This window comes from Emys orbicularis, chromosome 1, assembly GCF_028017835.1.
Source record: "Emys orbicularis isolate rEmyOrb1 chromosome 1, rEmyOrb1.hap1, whole genome shotgun sequence".
In the NCBI taxonomy this organism is placed as follows: Eukaryota; Metazoa; Chordata; order Testudines; family Emydidae; genus Emys; species Emys orbicularis.
The window spans coordinates 338,476,342-338,497,137 of record NC_088683.1 but is presented as its reverse complement, the minus strand read 5'-3'; the positions used below and the strand labels follow the sequence as shown (position 1 = coordinate 338,497,137).

General features: G+C 40.7%; 1 protein-coding gene across 1 annotated transcript in view; it reads left to right on the top strand.

The window, feature by feature from the left end:
- CNTN5 (contactin 5) overlaps positions 1–20,796 on the top strand; it is a 407,321-nt gene that overhangs the window by 327,173 nt on the left and 59,352 nt on the right. Inside the window, exon 14 of the mRNA XM_065397605.1 lies at positions 6,717–6,837. Coding sequence (XP_065253677.1) covers positions 6,717–6,837 — 121 coding nt within the window. The remainder of the gene's footprint in view (positions 1–6,716; positions 6,838–20,796) is intronic.

The following is a 20,796-nucleotide window of genomic DNA, read 5'->3' as shown; positions in this document are numbered from 1 at the left end:
GGTTTTCAAAAACTAAATGCTCTGGTCTAACTCTGCTCCCATTGAAGTCTATTGGGGTTTTGCCATTCACTTCAGTGGAAGTAGTTAGGCCAACACTAAGGCCTGGTCTACACTGGGGGGTGATCGATCTAAGATACGCAACTTCAGCTACGAGAATAGTGTAGCTGAAGTCAACATATCTTAGATTGACTTACTTCGCATCCTCGTGGTGCGGGATCGACGGCCGCCACTCCCCCGTCGACTCTGCTTCCGCCTCTCACCCTGGTGGAGTTCCGGAGTCGACGGGGAGCGCGTTCGGGGATCGATGTATCGCGTCTAGACGAGATGCGATACATCGATCCCCAATAGACGTACCCTAAATGCTTTTGAAAATCCTACGCTTAATCTCTTTGACACCAGTTCTCCGGGAGTGTTCATCACAAATCCAAAAGGGAACTGAGTGTGTGCAAAGGTGGCTTTCATGCCAGCTTTTAGCCTCCTTCTTTCACCAACCCTTACTTCCCACTATCATGGGGAAGTTTGGGCACCAGGCTAGTCCTTGGTGTAAATTAAGGCAACCTGACAGGCACTCATATGTATGCCAATTGACAGTAGCCCCCAGAGAGCAACCAGGTGTAAGGGAGCCCTTACACCAGCAGCCAGAAGTAGGACAACATAGGAGCTGATGTCAGCTCTATACTACCTACAACTCCTTGCCCACATTGGGGGAATTTTTAGTACCCAGCTAAGGTGGCTTTAGGCCAGCTTTGTGCAACTGGAGCAGCACAAAGTAGTCCTCATGTGCCAGTTAATTGTGATCTTCATCTTCACCAACAATATTTTTCTTGCTTTATGAAAACTTTAGTTCTTGGTTGTTTTCCAAGGTTTCAAAACCCTGAACTTTGTATAAAAACAGGACTTCCTCAGCCCCAAACCCCACAGAACCCACATGTACTGTCATCCAGAATTTTAAACCCAAGGGGCCAGATAAGCTTTACAGATGTACTGTTATATGATAACAGGTTTCAGAGTGGTAGCTGTGTTAGTCTATATCAGCAAAAACAATGAGGAGTCCTTGTGGCACCTTAGAGATGCATCTGATGAAGTGGGTTCTAGCCCATGAAAGCTTATAGGCAGATAAATTTGTTAGTCTCTAAGGTGCCACAAGGACTCCTCATTGTTTTTGTTATATGATGAGGCATCCTAGAATTCCTGACTTGCATAGGAGGGAAATGTCTCTGGAGTGCCTTTCATGTAGCTAGAAAGTGAGGTGGCCCAATTCTCCAAGATATTCTACTCCCGCAACTCCCATGGGCTACAGTAGGATTTGCAGCTACTCAGCACCTCTCATGATCAGGCCACTAATTTCTAAACACATATCAATTTATATTAAAAGCAAGCAAGTTTATTTTTTTTCCCCTCACACATTCCAAGTAATGCTGGTTGTTGCACATACTGTTATTCTGTAATAAACTTAAATGTTTCACAGGGATCCGTTTTATTGCACTGCTCTCCCTCATTTATAACAATGATTCTTCCAATTGCTGCCAATTTGCCCAGTTATTTAAGTATGCAGATTAAATACACATTATTTTCCTGATGAGAATATTAGGATTCATAAAGTCATGAACCCTGTAGTAGTTAGTGACAGCAAAGATTTTGAGACCACTCCTTAGCAATTAAACCAGACAGTTGCTATCTATAATGCTTTTTCCTCCCTTCACAAGAAAGCCCACATTAAATGTAGATTATCCTCAAAGGAGAGACTGAAATGTGGACTGATGTTGGTCTTATCCTTTAAATACCTAAAGTTTATATCAAAAACATTAATCTTCTTGAATAATCCATGTTTCGTGGCTAATAAGCACTGTTGTGCTAGAAAAGTTAAAAACTTTTTATCCCCAAGTCGACTCCTTACAGAAATGAAATAGTGTGCGTCTCTTTTATGTTCTCCTATTGCAAAATGCTCAGATGTCCTAGCAAGGATTTGAGTGATGTGAGAGAGTTTCTGGATTTTCAGAATAGTACTTAGAATTTCTGAATTGTACCCGGTCAGATGATTGGTCTATGCATTCCAGTACCCTGTCTCCAGCAGTGTCAGATATTTCAGAAGGCAAAATACCACCATAACTTTCTACTATCGGATCTAATTTATTGTGCCATTCACTCCTGCATTCTCTATGGTACCAATGGCAGCCTCAGTCCCCCACCTGTCCACTTCTCCAACAAGCAACATCTCCACACTTTCTCCCTTGCTGGCCCCATGCAGGGGGGGAAACTCTGACAAAAATTACCTTTTCCTATTTTAAATTCTTACCTAAATTTTAATTCCTAAATTTGAAAACCTACCTCTGCTATTGGTGCCGGCAAATCATTCTTATTTGGCAGTGATTAGACAAGAGGCGCATTGATATATCTGTAAAAAGCAACAAAGATGTATCATTATCTCATCCTCCAACTTACCCCCACTCAGTTTTTCTGTTTCATCCACCAGTTGTGGCCTTTCTGACATGTAGGTTGTTAACTCTCTGGGGAAGGGGATTGACATCTTTGTTATGTGTCTGTACAGCACCTAGCACCGATCCTTGTTTGGGATTCCTAGGAGCTACCATAATACAAATAATAGTAATAACCAGTTCTGCAATATTATAGAGGAGGGATTTTCTTTCTAGCCATGCCTTGTGATCATCTTTGAATCCAGAGCATGAAGAATAGAACAATCAAATATTATAAAAGTTGATTAATGGGTACATCCATGCTTAGGTGTTGCAGAACTGAAGGACAGATACCATCATCATTGTAGCTAAGCTCTTGGATACCATGGAGATGGGAGTCTGTACAAGAATCTAAATAGGGAGAATGAGCTTGAATTGAACATGGGACCAGAAGGTAGAAACTCCTAAACTTTAATCCATGGTTTTAGGGTTACTTTACCCTATCGGTAAAACAAAATATTCTGTTAACAATGGGTTGCTAATGTGCTAAAGAGAAAATATATAGCACAGCACAACAAACACTGAGGTCTAGCCAAAAATATATACAAGGTGTCACCTAGCATGTGTGTAAGCTACCATTGGGTGACAGAGATGGCATTTTAAAACAAACCAATGAGGGGTTTTATATGATGGCTGCGTTGCCAAGTCTGTTCACTCAAGCTGGGGTTGGGAAATTGGCAGCAGACTGGAAAAGGAATCAGTTTCCTACCTTTCTTGAAATTATGTTGAGGAAGCATTATATGCACATTTTGCACTGTTCATGATGCATTGCACCAGGTCTGCATCTAATTTATATTCCCATCACAGATGAACGCCTCACAAATTAGACCTTTTGTGGGGTATAGCTTAGAAACCCTATTGTTTTTTAATCAGGGATTAGATGCTGAGAATTGAGGGTTGGACTAGATGACCTCCTGAGGTCCCTTCCAACCCTGGTGTTCTATGATAAACAGTTTTCCCTGGGAAAATGCCGATTCATGAAAATAGTAACTTTTCATGGGCACGTCAGTTTTGACAACATTTAACTTTGAAATAAAAAGTTGAAACAAAGCGTTTTGAAAAGGTCCTTAGCAGAACGAAATGTTTCAATTTTTTTGTTTCAAAATGACTTCATTTTGAAACTTTACTTCAGATTATAATTTATAATATAACATTTTAAAAAGTCAGTATCAAAATGAAACATTTAGATTTTATCAAAATGAAATGTTTTAATTTACCCCAGATTATTTTTTTTCAAAAATGTTTTTATGGGAAATTTCAAATATGATGTTATGCAGATTAGGAATGAAATCAAAATTCAAAATCATGAATTTTCTGTGAAGCAGAAAGTCTGGTTCCTGCACAGCTCTAATTAATTTGCCCCATAGTTCAAATTGGATATGGGACTCTTAACTGCCTCACTTATTTTGTTGTGCTGCAGCGTATTGCCTTTTTAATCAATTGCCACCCAGAAATGGCTGCATTACAGTACTACATAAGGTTGTTAACACATAAAAATTGCATTGTGTTAACTGTACTGGTATATACTAGTACAAACCATACTGCATCCACACTAGGGGTGGTGCCAATTAAACTATTTCCTTAGAAAATCACATCCTTAGATGAAATAATTAAATTAGTATAAAAACTATGTGTATCATAGAATCATAGAATATCAGGGTTGGAAACTGACTCAGGAGGTCATCTAGTCCAACCCCCTGCTCAAAGCAGGACCAATTCCCAACTAAATCATCCCAGCCAGGGCTTTGTCAAGCCTGACCTTAAAAACCTCTAAGGAAGGAGATTCCACCACCTCCCTAGGTAACCCATTCCAGTGCTTCACCACCCTCCTAGTGAAAAAGTTTTTCCTAATATCCAACCTAAACCTCCCCCACTGCAACTTGAGACCATTACTTCTTGTTCTGTCATCTGCTACCACTGAGAACAGTCTAGATCCATCCTCTTTGGAACCCCCTTTCAGGTAGTTGAAAGCAGCTATCAAATCCCCTCTCATTCTTCTCTTCTGTAGACTAAACAATCCCAGTTCCCTCAGCCTCTCCTCATAAGTCATGTGCTCCAGTCCCCTAATCATTTTTGTTGCCATCCGCTGGACTCTTTCCAATTTCTCCACATCCTTGTAGTATGGGGCCCCAAACTGGACACAGTACTCCAGATGAGGCCTCACCAATGTCGAATAGAGGGGAATGATCACGTCCCTCGATCTGCTGGCAATGCCCCTACTTATACAGCCCAAAATGCCGTTAGCCTTGGCAACAAGGGCACACTGTCGACTCATATCCAGCTTCTCGTCCACTGTAACCCCTAGGTCCTTTTCTGCAGAACTGCTTCCTAGCCATTCGGACCTTAGTCTGTAACAGTGCATGGGATTCTTCTGTCCTAAGTGAAGGACTCTGCACTTGTCCTTGTTGAACCTCATCAGGTTTCTTTTGGCCCAATCCTCTAATTTGTCTAGGTCCCTCTGTATCCTATCCCTACCCTCCAGCGTATCTACCACTCCTCCCAGTTTAGTCTCATCTGCAAACTTGCTGAGAGTGCAGTCCACGCCATCCTCCAGATCATTAATGAAGATATTGAACAAAACCGGCCCCAGAACCGACCTTTGGGGCACTCAGCTTGATACCGGCTGCCAACTAGACATGGAGCCATTGATCACTACCCGCTGAGCCAGCCAGCTTTCTATCCACCTTATAGTCCATTCATCCAGCCCATACTTCTTTAATTTGCTGGCAAGAATTCTGTAAACAAGGCTTAAGGATGAAATCCATCCCTATACTCAACACAGGGCCTCTTTATTAGCATTCCTCTGCACATTCAAAATAGACTTCATTCCCACCTCCCATTGACAACAGTATTAATTTAGAGCACTCAGCATCTCTTAAAAGAGGACAAGGTTGAGGTCTCTGCACCACTAAGGTCCCATCTAAGCCTTCAGTATTGGATTTCAGAGGTATATAGGCATTGTGCTGGCTCTTAGCATGGGGAAAAAATTCATTTGTTATCTTACTGTATAGTTTGTACAAGCAGTAAAGTTTGCAAAGCCCTCTTTAGATGAAAGGAATTATAAAATGTAAGCTCATTCTTATTGTTATTAAGGGGAAATTTGGTGTTCCACTATCACCGTTAAAATAGTATGTTTCTATACTTGTGTTGGACAAATCTCTGCTGATTATGAAATGGAAACCTAGTTGGAACAGAGTTTGGAAGTTTTGCTGTCATAAACTAAAATAAATGCAGCAAAAGAACTCTTGTAAACCAGTGCTAGTCACATATGCACATACTTTAAACACACATGGTATGCTGGCCTCCTGATATGGGTGACTGTCCCCCAAAGAGAAATATCCCTTCCCCTAGCTGAGGAGCAAAGAAACAGTGTTAAGTCATTAATGTGTAGTGGCCTGATCTCTAAAGCCTACTGAAGCCAATGGAACAACTCCTATTTACTTCAACAGACTTTGGGTGTGGCTGTGGTCTGGTGCATCCAGAAGCCTAGAACCATCACTTGAATTTATTAAATAAGATTGCGATTCTCAGACACAGCTATTCATACTTCAAAGGGCAGTTGTACCGTCGTCGTCTTGCCTGTTTCCAGTCACAGTTTTTGAGCACACTGATCACTGTTGACTACAACCCTAAAGAGCAAAAGCTGGGACTCCCATTACTCCATGTTCTTTATTTACAGACATCAAAGGAGTGCACACTTCAGCTGGAAGTACATACACATTCTAAAGGGGCGGGGTGGGGGACAGGGAATCTCTTGCGTTGTCTTATTCAAGATTTTGTTAATTTTCCCCTACTGACCTAAACATTAATCATCACTAACTTTTCCAGCTAACTTCGTCTCCTTCCAAAAGAGCCAGTAACTGCAATTAATGCCATTACTCCTGCCAGAGAGTTTTGGTTTAGTTAATAAATTTGGTATTTATTGTCCATTTGGAAAGCGTTTCTCTCTGCATGCAGGCATGCGTGGGTAATTATTTCTTCAGCAATGCAAAGGTTTTTCTTTAGTTATTTACTAAGTATATTAGAAATAAAAATACTGCCCTTTAATAGCTGTTGATAATTTTATTAAAAGCACTTCCCTCTGCATTCCTTAAAACAGGGAGTTAGTTTTCTGAAAATTATTTTAATATAAACTAAAACCTGCAACAGGGACTTTGCCTCAGTATCCAAAGTACCCCTATAAACCACCTTGAATGGGGCAGATTTGCAACGTTTTAAACTCGAACTTCATCCCTCTTTCAGCAAGCATCCTCTGCAGATTTAATGATCAGGAACATCCTTCTGATGCATGCTGGGAGATATGGCTGCAGGGTACAGACCACAGCAGACAGTGTGTCAGATGAGGCAGAACTCCTTGTTAGGGGTGAGTATGCTAAGTCTGAAGACATGATCAACATAAATTATCATACAACGGAATTTAAATGCATGGAGTTTGAGCATATCAGTGCTGTACATTATACTTAGATTTTACAATACTGATGTCATTTTTGCTTAACATTTTTGTCTTTGAAAAAGCTGTGTGGTAGACCAGTCTGCAAAACAGGCATGACCGACAATCGCAATTGGTAAATGGACCCTCAGTTCTTAAAAGATGTAATAGCTTAAAAGGCATATTGGATTTTAAAAAAAAATCAATTCTGTGTGAGGTAAATGATTTTTTTCCTTTTGTTATTATAAATTTTATCTAAAATTGAAGCCATTTTCTCAGGTCTAATGGTTAGGAAATATCAATGCAGTTTCCAGCATAGAGGACTGCTCTGTTTGTAGTATAATGAAAGGTATGAGCAATTATTAGAAAGAAGCCCAACATCTTAATCTTTTTGAATGAATGAATGAAACTTTGCCTTACATAGATCACATTGGCAATTTGCTAGGAGCTGGCCGATGCAATTAGGGTTCAACTGAGAGGTGCTGAGTGCCCCCAGTTCCCATTGACACAAGTGAGAATTTAGAGATCTGAACACCACTCAAGAAAAAATGCTCAGAGCTTTGCAGGATCAGCGGGGCCTCCAATTAACACAAAATGAAGCAGAGCTTGGTCACTTCATTTGCAATATGTCTTCCTTGCTGACTACAGATCGTATCATACAGTCATAGAAATGGAGGGCTGGAAGAGACATCAAGAACATCATGCAATGTTCCATCTTGATCAATGCATGATGGCACCTCTCATGTGTCCCCCACATTTGCATTAAAAATGTGGGAGACTGCACTGTAGAATGCCTTATGTATCATTTAGGCAGCAGGCTTCATACGGGCCACGCTTGTTAAATTTTAAAATGTAATAAACTGTGAGATATTTTATTAGCATGTAGGAAACCCCAAATAAAAAATATAAGATGACTAGAGAAGATTTTTAAAAAGGAAAATCCTTTTAGATTATTTCACCACTTGTTCTGGCTTGATTTTTTTTTCTATCTATCATTTGCATGGAGAAAATATGCTCTCGGGAGAAGAAATGGTATTTCTGGCAGAGTGCAAGGTTCTTTACTTAATTGATGGGAGGGGTTGTTAAATGTTTGCATGAACTCAAGGACTATAGGGCTTCTATTAACCTAACTTCCATGAATGTCATTTCACCAGCTGAAAGTTTCAAAAATTGCTCAATCTTCTAGTACCTAGAATCCCCCAGTCTTGCTTCTAAATTACTCAGATCTGATCCCTGCTCCATAACCTCCTATGGTAAGCTAATTATTTCTCCTCCAGTGGGGTTAATTTTATATATGTGCATTTACTGTAGTTTGCTATAGAAAATGTTTCTCAGAATAGGAGGTCTGAATGTGAGAGTAATAAAAGCATTATTTGGGGTATTAGATGGAAATGGATTCATGTGTCCCTAACTATGTGATGAAATTAAAATTATGACAGTTTTATAACATGATTCAGTTTCAAATATGCCATACTTATTATGTTCCATTATCCTTGTCTCTGCGGCTGGCAGATAAAAGGATCCAATCAGAATTATGTTTGTACCAGTTTTACAACTGGCTTATATTGTGTGACTGTTTTTGTACAGATGTAAAGTTCTGCTTTCATTAAATTATATGATTTGGTTAGTTTGTTCAAGAAGTGAATTCCCTATTTAGATAGTTGTAATACTTATGCAAATGGCATAGAGCAGATTCTACAATGTCAGCATTGCTTTTGCCAAATGCTGGGTGATTTTTTTTCATTGTTTTTGGCTTTGCAGTCAATATTTAAAGCAGATTCCATGTAGTTGTCACTAGTTGTTTCTTCTTCAACATTTTTCAAAAATTAATCCCAAAATATTTAAGAGAATCTAAATATTTGTTTTCCTTTATACTATTAAAAATTATTGCAATTCAGTCCTTATGCCCCTCCCCAACGTTTTTCTCTGCACCTCTCAGTTTACATAGGCACTCAGTGGTTTGCAATTTGATAGTCCCAGATTGCAGTCTCATTGCAAGCTTCTCTTGGTTGAGCCCTTGGGAACACTGGACACTGATTCAGCAGAAGAGGTCAGCAGTGCAAGGTTACTCTGAAGACTTCCAGTTGTGGGGTGTGGAGGAGGCTTGTCATGTGTCTAGGAAATTCACTACCACTATGCAGTTGTGTCAGTGAAAGCCAAAAGAGTACTGCTATATACTGCCTAGGTAGTATAAACTTCTTAGGGATAGCTATTGTCTGTAGTTTAGATGTTATATTGTAAGGCTTGTCTGATCTTTTTTGACATATCATTGCTATTTTGACTGTGAATACTGTACCCTTCATCTGCTTGGTAGGACACAGAGTAACACACAGAGTAAGTTGAATCAAAATCACTTTACACTTCCTCTTTTAGATATTCATGGATATAACTGGTAGATTATTTGCAAGGGGACTACATTATGCTACTACTAATCAGATGTGTTGACTGTAAGTCAAAGGAAATTATTTTGATGCTTTATAATAAAGGAATAGAGAGATAACTGAACATCATCCTGCCCTCATCAGTTGGAGAAGAACAACACAAAGTCTTTGCAAATCCCTGTTTGTACACACCTCAGGTGTAAATCTTCAGAGACAGCCATGTATCACCACTTTCTCAGGCACGTGCAGTGTCTCAGAAAACATGTAGTTCCTTTGTATATTTTGTGTTCACTATGGAATGACATGCACCAATCTCTGTCTAGCATATTCATTTGAACACAGTATGAGTAATAAGGCTTTCATTATTTTTTATCATTTATATAGTGCCTTCAGTATGTACTGCATTGTACAATAGAGGAAGTTTGCCAAAAAAAATAATTGGTTAGAAATCTTGAGCTAGCTCTCTTGTGCCTGCAGAATGAACAGTGCAGGGCAAGTCTAAATACTTTTGCCTGTAATTGCATGGTTTGCACCTATAATTAGGTAGTTAAAGGTGCAAGTACTCAAATTTATGCACATCAATTTGTCAGATGCAAATAAGGAGGCTAATCTTCTGAAAACTTCCTACAATGTGTGCAGGTTTTTAAAAGGTGTGGGCCTTTTGCAAATAAAGTGTACTACTGTTTTGGGTGTTTAATTTAGCATGAAATACACTTTCAACAGGAACTCTTTTTTTATTGACATCTTTGTTAGTGACAAAACCATAATTTGATCTTCCCTCACTTACTCTTCAAAAATGTTGTTTAAAGTTTTCCACCTAAAGGCTGGCAAGAAGCAAGAATCTTATCCCTCCACATAGTTTCAACAGTTGACACTCAAAACTGAAGACTTTGATGGGTACTTTAGAAATCTGATTACATTTCATATCATAAGTAGTACTAAGGCAACTTTCTATTTAGTCCATAATAGCCTCTCCTTCGCCCAAATAATTTTCTTTTCTGTCCCTTGTTGTTGTTTGTTCTCCTTTCTGTTTTTTTTTTTTTTTAAATATGGCAAAGAATGGTGATGTCATTACTTATAAACATTTTATTGACAGTGGGAATGTTTGCCCTATGAATTAATGCACGCGCCTTTCAGCTTAGAATTTAAAGCATTTAAATCCTATTATGGGTTGCAACTGAAAAACAGTTTGGTTGTTTCATCCTAGTGAATATTTGTCCTCGGAAAACTACTGCACTGTTTGACATAATTGGAGTGTCTGTGTTCAAATGAGGCTCAGCCACTGTTACAAAAGAAGACAAAACCAGAGGTGCTTTAGCGGAGTACCATGAAGAACTATGCACAATTCCTGACCACACTGTTTGGTTCTAGGTAATGCTGCTACTCCTTAACTTGTGTCAGCATCAAATACCCTCTTCAAAAATTGGCCTGCAGGGTTCTCTGCCCCTCTGCATCACAGGAGAACCCTTTCTGTTGAACGTCTGTGACAAAGATACAGGTTATAAGCTTTTGCTTCCCACATACAAAATTCCATTTTGTGCCTAGATTTAATTCTTAAAAGTCTACAAAATGCATGACTTGAGTCACTGATTGCTAGTTCTAAATATTGGCAAAACTTGATTGTGAATTGTAATAAATCTTTAAGGCTGTGGTAAACTTGCTGTCAGCAGGCCAAATTCTACTCTTGGATACATACACATGGCTGTCCCTGTCATATTTCAAAGCTCTGTGCACTCATCTGAAGACAAAATTTTGCCCAAAGAGACCATTAATGTGCTGGTGCAGAGATCAATCAGAGGAATTACATGTGTGTGATGGGTAATAAAAATATCCTCTACTCCTACTAGATCTGAGTGAATAGTGCAAAACAAGAGATGTGACTTTCACCATGTTCGCACTTCTCTGGAAAAAATGGTGCAAACAGGTGTTTCTCCACAGCAGCATTTTCAGAATAGCTGTTTGTTATGTAAACAAGGATATTCACAGAGAAAAAATATGCCCAGGAAGTGCTTGTCCCTGTTTGTAAAGTTTCAGTCATCCAGTCACAGAGCAGAAACTATTTTTGGTTTTTATCAATCAATGAGTATCATACCTCATTCTTGGTACTGATCCAGGAACAGTCTTCCCTTGCCTAATGCCCTCTCTGTTACCGATCTTTATTTTATTTGTATACATCTTCAGCTTCCTGTGATTTTCAACCAGCAAGGGATTGAAAAAGAAGAATTTTTCAACTTGGCTGGTTTTCCAGCTATAATTGGCACCACTGCATGTCTCTGTACTTATTTTTCACAAAGAAGAGATTACAAAAACAGAAGGCTCTAATGCAGGATAAATATGCATGTCATGTTCTGACACTAATGATGTGATCACAAATGTGGTTACCATATACTCACGTACCAACCAGGAGGTTTACATTCAACAGATGTCTCTGCTGATTCCTAGCCAACGATGTGTCAGGTTCCCTCAAGACAATGCCTGGTTGGTAAGTTAATTTGTTTTCAAAGACTGTCTTCCACAAAGGTTTGTTGTGTTTTTATGTTTCCATTATGTGATAGAAATTCCAAAACAATCTTTATTCATTTCTTATTACAGTGGATATCTCCATGATCTGCTACATCCGTCAAACTTCAGTCTAACAAGCATTAAGTCACCAGCTAGCTCTTTCATGGAAAGAACTGACATTGTAAAGAAAATACTTTTGTTGCCTTAATACTGCAGATCAGCATTGGTCCTACCAGCCACATCTAGCAAAGGTAAATAGCATATTTCACTTTGAGGAGGAGGTTTCTGGAACACTATAACAGCCACAGCGCTAAGCATAAATCAGTTTTACCAAAAAGACCTTCAAAAGCCACAATCCAGTTCCTAACTAATTGAAGTTTGTCTTTGACCTTGATAGAATAAGGCCCAAATTAGGCCTCATCTTCTACAAATACTAGTTACTGTATATTCTTCTGTTCCCTCTTTTTGTAGAGGAAACAATGCAGTTCCACTGTAAACAGGAAGGGCAGGATTTGTTGGGGCTGCACAAGAGTGAAACATTTCCTGCATAGGATGGAACACATTTCTGGGAGGCCTCCGCTAGCAGCCCCAGGACTGGGGATTACTCTGTTTTTTCCCCCTCCTTTGGGCTGATTAGGACTAGGGTTACAGTAGCAGCTTCAGGGCAACTGAGGGAGTTTTCCTGAATCAGTGCATTAAAGTGTATACAGTAGTTATCAATGCAGAGCATATTATGATATAATGTTGCAGGGATTGAGACTTCACTTTAAGCATTTAGAAATAAGAGAAAAAGGATTTTCCTATAAATATTTATACCCAATATATGGGAATATTGAAAGTAAAAATACAATTCAAGTACCATGTACAATTTTAGGTCAGTTTTAATAGTTATTATGCTATTGCACAGTAATAATGTTCCAAGCTCACCACAGGAGTTTTTGCAAAGTAAGCGCACAAAATAAAAGGCTTTGTATGTATTTGTGTATGTATGTGTGTGTGTGCACTAGCACAATCTAGAGGCCGAATCAACGTGACAGAATTATCTCCATTTTAACATTGATGTAGTTAATGAAAGCTTTTATTAATCACAGAGAAAATACAGCAAGGTACCAGTCTCTTTGAATTATTCGTTTTCTTCTAGAAGTTGTTAGTCTGGGTCATGATTTCTTTATTGTCAACACAAGGAATCAAAGAGTTATTAGCAAACTCCACTTGAAACACATAACCCGCATTGCCAGAGATGTTCTGTCACCTGAACCCTATCTGTAAATTGAAGCTCACATATTTGTCTTGCAAACTTGGATCATGGTATGTTAAACCCAAGCTAATAAGTGGAATCAATCACACACCACTGAATTATGTGCTGTATTACAGACAACATCACAGTAATCCATCCATCACCTAGCACATCTGCTGCAAATGATCAAACCTCCTTTCAGATTGCTCTATTTAAATGCTCCAGCTACAATTTAACCTGCTGTCTCTTTCTCCAAACATGTCAGGTGGTATCTTCTATATTGTTCCAACAAGTTTGCTGTCAAAGCATGACAGGTATAATCTTTCCGTCTCTATGGAGCTTAAATAGTACATTAGGAGCAATACTCTGTAGCATTATGACTTAGATTACAAACTGTACAATGATATAACAAAGAAAAAGGCCACTAGTAGTTTGTAAAGATACCACAATGACATATTACTAAGACACCTTTGTTCTTAGGTGGCACTGTATAAAATACTAATTTATAGTGACCTGGAATTTCCTTTGCTCATGTCAAAAAATAAAAACATAAGTATTCTTGTTCTTACCCTACTTTCCCATTTTATTGATCAATTTGTCAGACAGAACAGTTATTTCAGTGCTTCTCTCTTGTCATGGTGTGTATTTGGGAAGAAGGTAGGCAGGTGAATAAATTAGTTTATGTGGAAGGCAGAAGATACTTTCAGGAGGAACTTTGGGTGTGGTTTCTGTGTGACCTCTCCCTAAAAAACATTGTGAAGGGTGGGTGTGCCATTAGAGCTCCTATTTCCCTGATTCTGCAAGCCAAGGTGATGGCCACTATGAACGCCATTTTCATAGACAGATGCGTAAGCAAGCATGTGGCCATGGGTTCAAAAGAAGGCTTTCTAAAGCACTTGAGGACCAGGTTAAGGTCCCATGTTGGATTAGGATATCTGATTTGTGGGAAGAGGTTTCCCATACCTAGGGCCCTACCAAATTCACGGTCTATTTTGGTCAATTTCACAGTCATAGGATTTTTTAAATGGCAAATTTCATGATTTCAGCTGCTTAAATCTGAAATGTTATGGTGTGCTTTTTTAGGGGTCCTGACCCAAAAAGGAGTTGTGGGAGGGTCACAAGGTTATTGTAGGAAGGGTTGCGGAACTGCTACCCTTACTTCTGCGCTGGTGCTGGTGGCGGTGCTGCCTTCAGAGCTGGCCTGCTGGAGAGCGGCGGCTGCTGGCCGGGAGCCCAGACCTGAAAGCAGAGCCGCCGCCAGCAGCAGCACAGAAGTAAGGATGGCCTGGTATGGTATTGTCATCCTTAGTTCTGCGCTGGTGCATGCAGAGCTGGGCCCTTGGTCAGCAGTCACCACTCTCCGGCCACCCAGCTCTGAAGGCACTGCCGCACCAGGCAGCAGTGGCATGGTATGGTATTGCCACCCTTACTTCTGTGCTGCTGCTGGCAGGACACTGCCTTCAGAGCTGGGTCCCCGGCCAATATCTGCCACTCTCCGGCTGCCCAGTGCAGAAGTACGGTGGCAATACTGTGACCCCCTCCCCCCCACTAAAATAACCTTGCGACCTCCCTGCAACTCCTTTTTGGGTCAGGACCCCCAATTTGAGAAACATTGGTCTCCCCCGTGAAATCTGTATAGTATAGGGTAAAAGCACACAAAAGACCCGATTTCACTGCGGGAGACTAGGTTTCACAGTCGTCGTGTTTTTCATGGCTGTGAATTTGGTAGGGCCCTACCCATGCCCTTGAGGAAGCTTTTTGTAGGATGAATGAATACGGAGTAGCTGTCCATGTTATGATGAAAGGCATTTAGGGCTGCAAGATGTACCTTTACTGAACTTAGAGATAATTCTGATTTTTTAGATCTAGGTTGTAGTCTATTACTAGCGGGAGGCTAGAGGATGTGGGGGTAACATGTTTTGAGTCACACCAAATTTGGAATCTTTTCCACTTCTGCATAAACATGTGACAAATCGTTATTATTCTGCTATGTAATAGCACCTCTTTCTCATTCTCTGAACGGAACATCTCTATGCTTTTGAACCATTGAGTAGCCGCCTTGGTGCTATAGAACCCATTCTGGATCTGAGGTCACTAAACAAATACTTAAAGGCACACATATTCAAAATGGTTACATTAGCTCCAGTAATTCCATATCTGAACGAGGGAGACTGATTCTCGGCCCTCAACCTCCAAGATACTTATTTTCATATTGCGATTCAACCATCCCAAAGGAGTTTTCTGAGATTCACCTTGGGTCAAGACCATTTTCAATACAGAGTGCTTCCATTCAGTCTATCATCCACATCCAGAGTGTTCTAGAAGATCCTACCTGTGGCAGCGTTCACCTTTGCAAATTAGGAATCATGACATGTCTATATCAAGATGACTGCCAGCTCAAGGCACAATCCTTCGATGATGTCCTATTAGCCACACAAAAGACTATGGATGTTTTTAATGCAGTTGGGATTACAATTGAACACTCAAAAATCCACTCTAACTCCAGTGCAACATCTAAAATTTATAGGAGCCTATCTAGACGCGGTGAAAGCCAAAGCCTTCCTCCCACTACACAGGTTCAACACCTTAATCATTTTTATTGACACTATTCAGATCAGCCCCAAGACCTGGGCCAGAAATTGTCTTCAACTACCAGGCACCTGACATCAAACACCTTTGAAATAAGTCATGCAGGGTTCCACATGCATTGCCTTCAGGCATGACTCAAAGCAGTATACACACCAAACAGAGACAGATAAAACAAACTACCCTTGACAGTCAAAGACCATCTTGAATGGCAGAAAGATCCACAGAATATCTGCACAGGGGTCCCATTCATTCAGCCACCTCCAACATTGATACTGACAATAGACAAGGGGTGGGCAAACTTTTTGGCCTAAGGGCCACATCTGGGTATGGAAATTGTATGGCGGGCCATGAATACTATTGACATTTGGGGTTGGGGTGTGGGAGAGAATGAGGGCTCCGGCTGGGGTGCAGGCTCTGGGTTGGGGCCAGAAATGAGGAGTTCAGGGTTCAGGAGGGGGCTCCGGGCTGGGACAGAGGGGTTTGGAGGGCGGGAGAGGGACCAGGGCTGGGGCAGGGAGTTGGGGCCCGGCAGGGGGGCAGGCTCCAGGCAGCGCTTACCTCAAGCAGCTCCTGGAAGCAGCAGCATATCCCCCTCTGGCTCCTATGCAAAGGCGTGGCCAGGCAGCTCTGCGCGTTGCCCCATCCGCAGGCGACACCTCTGCAGCTCCCATTGGCCATGGTTCCTGGCCAATGGGAGCTATGGGGGCCACACTTGGAGCAGGGAGCATAATGCTGCTTCTGGGGGCTGTGCGGAGCCACAGCACGTGCAGAGCAGGACCAACCCTACTCCCCGGCTGGAGCGGGGCAAGCCCCGGACCCTGCTCCCCGGCAGGAGCTCGAGGGCTGGATTAAAACATGAAGGGCCGGATGTGGCCCCCGGGCCGTAGTTTGCCCACCGCTGCAATAGACGCATCCTTACTGTGCTGGGGAGCTCATCTAGACAATCACATGTTTCTAGGCAAATGGTCCCCCTTAGAATCAACACTACATATCAACCTATTGGAGCTCAGAGCCGTCAGGAATGATTGTTCACATTTCCTATCATTGATCAAGGGCAAACATATAAAAGTCATGTATATTCTACATAAACCACCAAGAAGAGTGAGATCACCATCCCTTTGCGCAGAGACAGTGAAACTATGGAATTGGTGCATGGCACAGCATCATCTTGTCAGCAGTCTACCTGCGGGGTGTGCAGAATATCACAGCATACACCCTCAGCAGGATATTCTAACAGGAACACAAATATGAAATGGACCCTGTTGTCCTCCACAATGTATTTCAGCATTGGGGAGTCCCCCAAATAGACTTATTTGCCATGACCAAAACCAAAATATGCTCCCAGTACTGCTCCAGATGCCTTCCTCTTTCACTGCAATGCAGGTCTCCTTTACGCCTTTCCTCTGATTCCTCTCATATCAAAGGTCCTGCTCAGACTAAGAAATAGGAGCTCTAATGGCACACCCACCCTTCGCAATGTTTTTTAGGGATAAGGTCTCACAGAGACCATACCCAAAGTTCCTTCTGAAAGTATCCTCTGCCTTCCACATAAAGCAACTTATTCATCTCCCTGTCTTCTTCCAAAAGCCACATCATGACCAGAGAAAAGCAATATTACATACACTCAATGTCAGGAGAGCTTTGGCATTCCATTTGTATAGAACAAACATTTTCAGAAAATCTTCTAAACTATTGCTTTCAATTGCAGAGAGGTCTAAAGTATCCTCAGTCTCGAAACAAAGATGCTCTAGATAGATATCAAACTGCATTGCCTATTACTATTGTACCCACAATCTTCAACCTCCATCTGGAGTTCAATTCCACGAGATCTGTTTCCAAGTCTGTTGCCTTCATCAAAAACATTCCCATCACAGAAATATGCAGAACAGCAACTTGGGCATCTGCTCATACTTGTGTGGAACATTATGCTATCACCTATGACCCAGTATCAGATGCTATGTTTGGATCCACGGTATTATCATCAGTACTAGACTCGACTCCGAAGCCCCACCCCTCCATCAGGGCTACTGTTCTAGAGCCACCTACAGTGGAGTACCTATAGGGACACTGCTTGAAGAAGAAGAGGTTACTCACCTTGTGCAGTAACGGTGGTTCTTTGAGATGTGTGTCCTTATGGGTGCTCCACAAACCACCCACTTTGCCTCTGCTTTGGAGCTCTTAATAAGAGTCTCTGTGGTAGAGAAGGAACTAAGGACAGTTCGCCCGTGCAGCACTAGATAGCCTCAAGGCAAGCCTAAAATCTCCAATCTGAGGCTCAGAGACGTGGATACACCTACAGTGGAGCAGCCATAGGGACACAGAAGGTGAGTAACATCTTCAGTGCTTCTGAAAATTCAAAAAAAAGTAGCAACTTCAAAGAAAAGCATCATGAATCGGTCACTCCAGCACTCGGCCCTTTTTTGAGCAGTCCCATGGTTTCTGAGAATTCACTGCATTCATTTGGTCTTGTTATCTCCAGTGGTACATTGATGATTTCAACTCAGGGATTTAGGTAGCCTTTGATGCTAAGAGTTTTGGGGAATAGTTTTAAATCAGCTGATGAATTTTTGTTATCTCTTTGAATAATGCAGACTCATTATTTTTGTTGTTCTTGTTACAGATGTGGACCACATGCCTTTCCCAGAAAAGAAAAATCTGTGGGCACAGTCTCCTGGAATTACTTAAATATACTGTTTGTGCACTATGGGAAACTTGCTAGCATATATGTATCCATTACAAATACGTTTGACCAAACAATTATTAGTATTATAGGCATGACAGGAACCATACTTTGTAAGAAGAAGAAAAGTTTTTGTATCTACTGAAATAAAAAGTCAGCTTTCAGCAGAATGAATAATGTGTTTGCTATGGCCATAAACAGAAATCTGGTCAACACAGCTTATATGCCTACCCTAAGTAAAATTATCAAAAGGCTGTGTAGAAGCTGAAAGAGCTTAAAAATGAGTATAGAGAAATACGATAGAGTAAAGGGATGAAGGTCTTTGTGACTACAAAATGTGGCTTTAGAAGTACACGTTTTGTGGACTAAAAATAAAAAAGAGTCTAAAGCTATTCATCTTTCACATTGGTAAAAGTACCAATCTAAGCAAGAAATCCACTTCCATAATATATTTGTGTAGAAGTAATGTTGTATGTGTTTTCTCTGAACCTTGCTGACCTGGAGAGTATATAATGTAAGAGCTGATAGTTAACTTGATTACCGTATATTGCCAGTAAAACTTACAGACAAGTGTTTGGGTTTAAAGGCCATTACCCACAGCTGTTGAATGTAACAGAAATTTGAGTTTAGCAAGTTCACATTCAAACTATAGTAAAGGCCATTAAGACACCTATAAACCCAAACCACGGTCCAAAGTAATTAGGAATTTCAATCCATCTTGCCATAAACTCAAAAACCATAACTTTTCCCAGGGTGCTTGATCTTGCCTGTTAAGAGAGTACCATGTACCTCTACTAGACCAGAAGGCTTGTCCACATGCCTTTGTTTCCAACTCCTTTAAATCCACCTGCTTCCAACTCATATCTACATTTCAGGAAAAGGGGGCCAAGACAACCCAGCATCTAGCACAAATGATTCCTTCCCAGTAAGTTGTGGAAAATGAAAAAAACAGTTAATTTTATTTTTAAAAGTGTTGCCTATAGGCCACACCCCAGCATAGTGTTTCAGAAGTCTAGAGCATTCTGTAGGCACATTAACATTTATTAGGTCCTTAATCATTTGTTTCCTTGGTTTAAAGGGCTTGGATCTTGCAAATGATGTGGTAATTATAAGATGAGTCAAAATGTGCTTTAGAAGGAGACTCTGGTTACAACTTTAACCATAGGAGACTGCTGTTTCTCATTAATAAATGGCTCACACTTGTAGAACCAGGACAAAAAATTGGGACATCTAGCTCTAAAAACACAAGCCTATTCCATATGCAGTAAAGGAGGGAAGGTCCTTGTGAACTATCAGCTAAACAAACATCCTTATGTTTTGTCTAAGCTACCACTGTACAATAGAGGGCATGCTTCTTGAAAAATGTATGATGAAGTTCACCCAGGCAAAAGGAGCAGAACAAGGCATATGCACTGATTAACACCTGCTCTAAGGGTTTAATTTGGAAGTTAGTGGCTTTGTTCTGATCCTCAGCACTCAGGTGAATTGCATCCATAGTGCCCAATCCAGCGCACACTGAATTCAGTGACACAAAAAGCCTCCCATTGACTAAAATAGGAGAAAGATCTAGAAATATATAGAGCAAAAATAATTAACTTTGTTTTATTACAACAGGTTTTCTTCAAATATAGCTGATTTGTGACTTTATAATGAGCTTTTACTTTATGGAAGATTTGAAGGAGTAGTGATAAGCCATTTCTGAGCTGGAGGGAGATGGAAAAACTAGACAAACATTAAAATTACAAAGCAGGCTAATTGTTAACAATAGTTTTGTGGCTTTTCATCTCCCAATTTCTACATTGTCTTCAGAATAAATCTGGCAATTTTCAGGCCAAACCAATTTTCCAAACCAAAATAATAGAAGGAGGCTAAAACAGCACTTTGTGTTGCAACTTCAACTCAGAGGAGGTTACCACCTTTGCCTAATAAATGAGGGTCTTCAGTTCCAAAGCTTAGACATGTGCATAGTAGTTCAACATCTCTTGATCTTGAAATAGTACTGTGTGGGGAGAGAAAGTTGGAAATAATTGCTGCTGACGAGACAGAAGCACATGTAAACTCACTAGCAACCCTTTTTACCTCCCAGGCTTAAACTGCAGGCCCACCAGGGGCATTGGCAGGTTTGAAACAGCCCAATTCCCAAGTTCCCACTATGCAACAAGACTTGGTCATTGTTCAGCTGGATTTACTGTACATTTTGCTCTTCTCTTCTCTCCCTGATTTCACCTCTCCCATTAGTCTAAATAAAATGCTGGAGCTAAATTCCTCTTCCTGTCAGGATCCTCTGAAGCATATCACCACTCTTTTGGAATCCCACCATTAGCTACCGTCTCCTGTCAAGCTCCTTATTCTCACCTTCAAAACTCTACAGAATCTGATCTCACCTGCAATTTCTATTCTCATTACCCTCCATCCTCTTCTGGGTCCTGTTGGTGCTCCCATTACTCTTTACTTACTGGTACCTTCATCTCCCCCACCCCTGCTTTTGACTTTACCTTATTTCA